Source organism: Wasmannia auropunctata, unplaced genomic scaffold (assembly GCF_000956235.1).
Source record: "Wasmannia auropunctata unplaced genomic scaffold, wasmannia.A_1.0 LD336106.1, whole genome shotgun sequence".
NCBI classification, from domain to species: Eukaryota; Metazoa; Arthropoda; class Insecta; order Hymenoptera; family Formicidae; genus Wasmannia; species Wasmannia auropunctata.
Window position 1 is genome coordinate 3,876,019 of NW_012026784.1, and position 5,809 is coordinate 3,881,827.

General features: G+C 31.6%; 2 protein-coding genes across 9 annotated transcripts in view; one reads left to right on the forward strand and one right to left on the reverse strand.

Annotated features, from left to right (window-relative positions):
* Positions 1-12: 12 nt before the first annotated feature.
* The window catches only part of LOC105452654, a 6,513-nt gene continuing 716 nt past the window's right edge, over positions 13-5,809 (forward strand). For 2 of the 8 annotated variants that reach the window (XM_011694013.1, XM_011694022.1), the window contains exons 1-4: positions 1,716-1,986; positions 2,059-2,194; positions 2,259-2,520; positions 2,670-3,064. In XM_011694013.1, coding sequence (XP_011692315.1) covers positions 1,967-1,986; positions 2,059-2,194; positions 2,259-2,520; positions 2,670-3,064 — 813 coding nt within the window. In that variant the 5' untranslated portion in view covers positions 1,716-1,966. Of the gene's footprint in view, positions 1,987-2,058; positions 2,195-2,258; positions 2,521-2,669; positions 3,065-3,138; positions 3,265-3,341; positions 3,462-5,809 lie in introns of all 8 variants that reach the window. The other 6 variants (XM_011693987.1, XM_011693969.1, XM_011693960.1 and 3 more) reach the window with 6 other exon arrangements.
* LOC105452647 (putative methyltransferase NSUN6) overlaps positions 3,648-5,809 on the reverse strand; it is a 5,065-nt gene continuing 2,903 nt past the window's right edge. Inside the window, exon 8 of the mRNA XM_011693949.1 lies at positions 3,648-4,022. Within this exon, the coding sequence (XP_011692251.1) occupies positions 3,750-4,022 (273 nt within the window). The 3' untranslated portion in view covers positions 3,648-3,749. The remainder of the gene's footprint in view (positions 4,023-5,809) is intronic.

Consider the following 5,809-nt stretch of genomic DNA (forward strand, 5'->3'; position numbering starts at 1 on the left):
CACACACACACAGGGTGTCCGATACTAAATAAAGCACTCATGAGCAAGTAGAGCAGACTAAATTGAGTCGAAAAGTTCTCTACCATTTTGTAATTTTCTCAATAGTTTACGAAAAATTAATTACTAAAGATCGCCGAATAAGCGCGGCCCATCGTCAAATGCAATCGTGTCCCCAATGCAACAAGTCCCTGTTGCCTAGCAACGTCGAACGCTGGGTGGTCGTATGCATTTGGCGATGAGCTGTGAGATCGCTTATTCGGTGATCTTTAGTAATTAATATCTCGTAAACTATTGAGAAAATTGCAAAATAATATAGGACTTTGATTCAATTTAGTCTGCTCTACCTGCCCACAAGCACTTTATCATTCAGTACCTAACACCCTCCGTTGGGAGAGAGGGAGAAGGGGAGAGAGATACACGCGCACATATACACAAACAAAATGTTATGTGTGCTTTTGAATGCGTGCGTGCGTGTGCATGTGATTACGTGTGTATGTATACACACATAATATATATACATATAAATGTCTCAGTGTAAAACAATTTGCAAACATCTCCATTTTATGTTAAAAAACTTTTATGATATCGAATAGCACAGAGAAACACGGAACACAAAGATAAAACAGTACTTTCATTGCAGTGATATCATAGTACATACATGCGGCAAAGTAAACATTGTATTTGTAGGATAGTAAAGTATAATATGGGGTTTTATATTTTCCAATCAATAATAAGCTTTGGTAAAAAAAAAAATCTTATTCCATGCATACAAAGTCCAAGGTGATGATACGAGGTACGATACGATCGTTACACATCGGATGCATTTGTAAGGTAAATTAGATCCATCCAATTAAAGTATAAAGTTTATATATACTAGTAGTATTGTGGTATAATATATAATATATAAAGAATACTGCAATATTATTTATCGAAACAAAAATTTCTTAATTTTTATTTTACTTCAAAATTGTTGTGAGAACTGTTGTATGGATGAAATGAATATGAAATATTCTTAAATGAATTATGCTGTCCGAGTTATATCTATCACATTCATTATACGATCGTAACGTGTGTTTTATAAATTATAATGTACCAATGTGCGCTGCAGATTAAAAATCTGGAATAGCTCCAATTCAACTATAAATTATAATATAAAAATTTTGATTGACGAATAATTGACAGAAAAATCCTATCAAACACAATAAATCATTGTTGGCAATGAACATGCCACGCGGATTATCCATTTTATGTATATGCCTTTATTATCAATTTATATACGATAACCTTTTAATATGCGTTAGGGCATCCAACCAATTTCGCTGTGTTGCATCACGTGGACTGTGTATGCTTATTTATAGATAAATAAGTGCACTCTAATGAAACACTTATAATTTCTGAACCTATAAAGCTTAAAATACAATGTTGTTGAACGGAGTATCAATTTGCCTTCTATTATTAAACCCGTTCCTATTGGAGTAGTTGCAGGTAATCCTAAGATATGCAATACCTAGTTGTGACGCTGTAACGCTTGGAGTAAAAATTTAAACCCAACGTACTACTATTTAGATGATATAGGTTTTGTGAAGTAAATAATAACTGAAATTCTCACATGAAGTCCATTTGCGATTCCTGCAATGAAAATGAACGTGGTTCTTTAATTTTTTTTCTATATTCCTTTCTTTCTTTTTTTTTCTTGTTTTATAAAGAATTAACAAAGAAAAAGATGAAAAATGACGTATCGATGATGTTTTATTTTGATTTCATATATTTGGAATATGCTGGAATATGTCATAAATGTTATATTCGTAAGTTTGTATTTAGTTGTCAAGTTTATCGTATAATCCCATTAATATCGCTTTTAATATGCAATAAACGTAAAATTATAACTTTTTACAAATCAGTCTATTTTCGAAACATAATCCTATGATAAATCCTCTTATTAGAAATATCAATATCTATAATCCTCATGACAAGTTTTTGTGCCAGGTATTAAAAAATATGTTACGATATATAGTACAATATACGTTACGAGTCATTTTTTTTTTTTATTATTCTCAGAGTCAACTCAATTTCCTCATCAGTCAGACGAGTGACAAAGAGTGGTAGCTCAAAAACAAAATTCCAAAAAACAATCTTAATTGCAATCCCTAATTCAGTGGAATTTCGCAATTATGAGTCGAATAAATTATACCGGGTATATAAAATATTATATTAAAATTACTATCACATTCTATTATAGAACTTTTTCCCTATTATAGAAAGTTGTCATGCTACAAAACGTGGGCAATTCTTCAACTAGATTTCAATTAATGGCAAGACCTAATTATTCTCAATTCACTGTCATGATCGAACCTAAAACACAAACAGGCAGTATTTCTCCAGGAATGTATATAAAATTGATTATTTATTTTCGTTGCGACATCTTGGACGAACCTGAAGAAACGTTAGTAATAAATGTGCAGCAAGGACGTTCGGTAATTGTTAAATTACGCGGATATCGAGACCCACCATTGTTGAGAGGTAAATGAGGTTTACAAATGATAAACTCATCGGAACACGTACAAATTGCCCGTGATTGAAAATATATGTAAAACGTATAAAATGTAGAAGATAAAATTATAATACGATATCGCAAAGAGAAAGGATTAAATCTTTCATTGTTTTTACAGTGATTAATCTCCCCTATTTCCGATATTCACTAAAAAAACTGCAAATGATGGTAAAAAACACAGAATGGATTATGGAAACTCCATATCAACAAACGGATTCTTACGAGGAGGTACAGTTCTATTTTCTAATTTTTAATAAAATTCGAAATAATCACGCAGTGGCTTATTTTAAGATATCATTTGCAAATGGAAACTCCCAGTCTACCGATACAAATAGAAGTACAGCAAACACATCTACAGAAAGCGTGACAAGTTATAGAAAATTAAAGAGCTTTGATTGCGGGAAATGTCTCGTAGGTGACCAAATTACTTTAACCGTGATGATTAAAAATGTCGGCGGTGAGGGAAGATTCTTCATTATAAGCGAGATGGATTGGTGTTCGATGCACATCGAGGTAACAGTACTAAAAAATAAAACTATCATCGACAATAATTACACAAGTATATGTATATTCCTATTTCACTTTAGGATATTACTAATAATAATATGTTGATTTTGCCATCTTTCGCCATGTGGCCTGTGTATTTTACCCTCAAACCGCAAGAGCATATATATCTGTACCTCTACTTCTTTCCTGATGCTCATGGAATGCATGTAAATTATAATTTACAAAAGGAACCAACTTTTTTCATACCTTTCTATTAGAAAATTCTCCCTCTTTTTCTTCTAAGTATCTTTCCTTTTTTCTAAAATTAGGTAGAAACATTATATGCCATTTGCAACAACTGTTCCGTGATCACAACAGAGATTATTGGAGATGGAGTTGTGTATGAACAATAATAAAATAAAAGGTAAACTTTCACAGAAATGTACCGTCTTGCTGTGTATTCATGTAGACACTAATAAAAAAGAATTATAAACACTAAGAAAAGTTCTCTCGTGAAAAGGTCTACTTTCTCTTTTTTTTTCTTTTAAAAATAAAATTTTTCTTTTCTTTACTATCGGAAAAAAGATGAATAAATATTTTTCACAGTAGATTCCATAGACAGGAATTTATAAATTTATTGAATCAGTAAAGATTACTTTTTATTAAAGTAAAATATTATTGTAGTACACAATCGATTGATAGATTTTACACCTCAGGAACATTTTTTCAAACATGCGATAAAAAATCCAATAGAATCACTTTCAAGACCAAATCTACAGACGTTTTTCGCATTTTCATTCGTTAAACCGTCTATGATGTATCCTCGAGTGCCATATTTGTCTGTTTGTATTTGATCATTAACAGACTGCAATTGCAACTTTGGAAATTGTTTCAATGCCCAAGCGATAATACCTTCGTTCTCTGCTATTGTGACAGTACATGTACTATACACCAATGTCCCTTTTGGTTTCAAAAGACGTACGGCCTATATAAAAATAATTGCGTTTCTTAAAGTTTAATCTATGTGTATGTATATATATATATATATATATATATATATTAAAATGTTTGTCATTCAGTTTTGAATCAAGTGTTTTTATGTTAAAAAGGAAAGGCAAATTAACATGGCTAGAGAAGTGTTATTCCACGATGGAGAAGTAAACTTGAACAAAGATATAAAAAAAAAAGCTATAATTTCTTGACAAACCTGAAATTCAATTTAAATGTAATAATCTAAACATGCAAGACAAATGGACTGATAGTAGGTATAAAAATTCAGCGTAAAGTATTCAGTTTACATTACAGAACTCGACGATTTTTATAGTCTGACTGCAATAGAGGAAACAGATTCTACAGGTTCAATATTAAATGATTTAAATTGCTTATCTAAGTCAGAAGATGATTTGGATACTGATATTATTATAGAGGCTCAGAGAGAAAAAAAATGGAAAGAATATAAACATAGTGATGAATATTCTATAAATAAATAGCAGAATTTAATTCGCCAGATGGAGTAACAGCGAGAATTAAGGCAAAAGATAAAATTCAAATTGCGTCTAATAAAGAAAATATTGAATCCAAACTGTCAAACGTCATCTCTGGCTGCCATGAATCATAGCTTTATATCAAAGATCGTTATTAAGCCAGAAAAGTGTATTTCATGTGATAAAAGGTAATATTTTGATTGGTTCGAAAGATTGATGACAGTGTTACATAACAAGGATATAATTCAATTTGGATCAAGTCACGTTGTAACGAAATTATATATCATTTTCCTTCCGTTTAATATCAGAATCAGGTTTGAAAAGATAGCACTGAAATGTAGAGATTGTCTTGTTATATGTCACACAGAATGCAAGATTCAATTCAGATTACTTCAGTTCCATGTGTATGCGGAAAATCAGCAATGATATTTGGTAGGTCTGTAAGTAATGACACAACTTTTTACTTGCAATTGTATTTCACAAGTATTTCAGATTGTCACAAAGTAAACTATAGGGATGCTTGCTACTTAACGATGGACTAATTTGGGAATATAAAAAGCAATCTATCACGATCAAATTTAATTAAAACCTTTATTAATTAACTTAATTGTTTTAATTAATTAATTTTTGTAAACACAATTATTGAAAGATATCTAATTAAAAATTGGCTATTACAATGGAGATATTAAATAAATTTAGCACTCGTATGTATATACATGATCGTTGCTTAATTTCTCTCGTTACGCGCATTACGTCTATTATGCAACTATAACTAGATTAACTGAGAAATAAATTGAAATGAAAACTTTACCCCACTTCATATATAGTTCGCGCTATTTATAACACTACTACGAAATAGCGATATTCAGTAAAAAAAAGTAAGGAATTCCTTTTGCAAGACCAAAGTTTCCTCTTGTTCTGACGACCTAACCTATTCCACAAACTTATAGACAATATGTATATAGATATGCGCAACACATAACTTAAGAGAAACCGGAGGAACTACTTGGAACTACTCTGAGTCAGGGTGCCAGAGTGCATGAAAAGCGCGGAAAGGCGGAGGATAAAATTAACTAGACTTTACTAGATTCCCACGATTCCACGCGCCAATCAGAACTTGCGCTGGTAGTCGTCGACGACAGTTTTTGCTTTCTCTGCTCTAGAGTAGAGTCCTAGATTATCAGAGAAGCGCGACCGGCTTATGGCAGTATCGCAAAAGTACTAGAAAATATTAAAAATGGCGTCGAATGGCCAATCATAAGATTGATTTATTCGGCAGCCATTTATA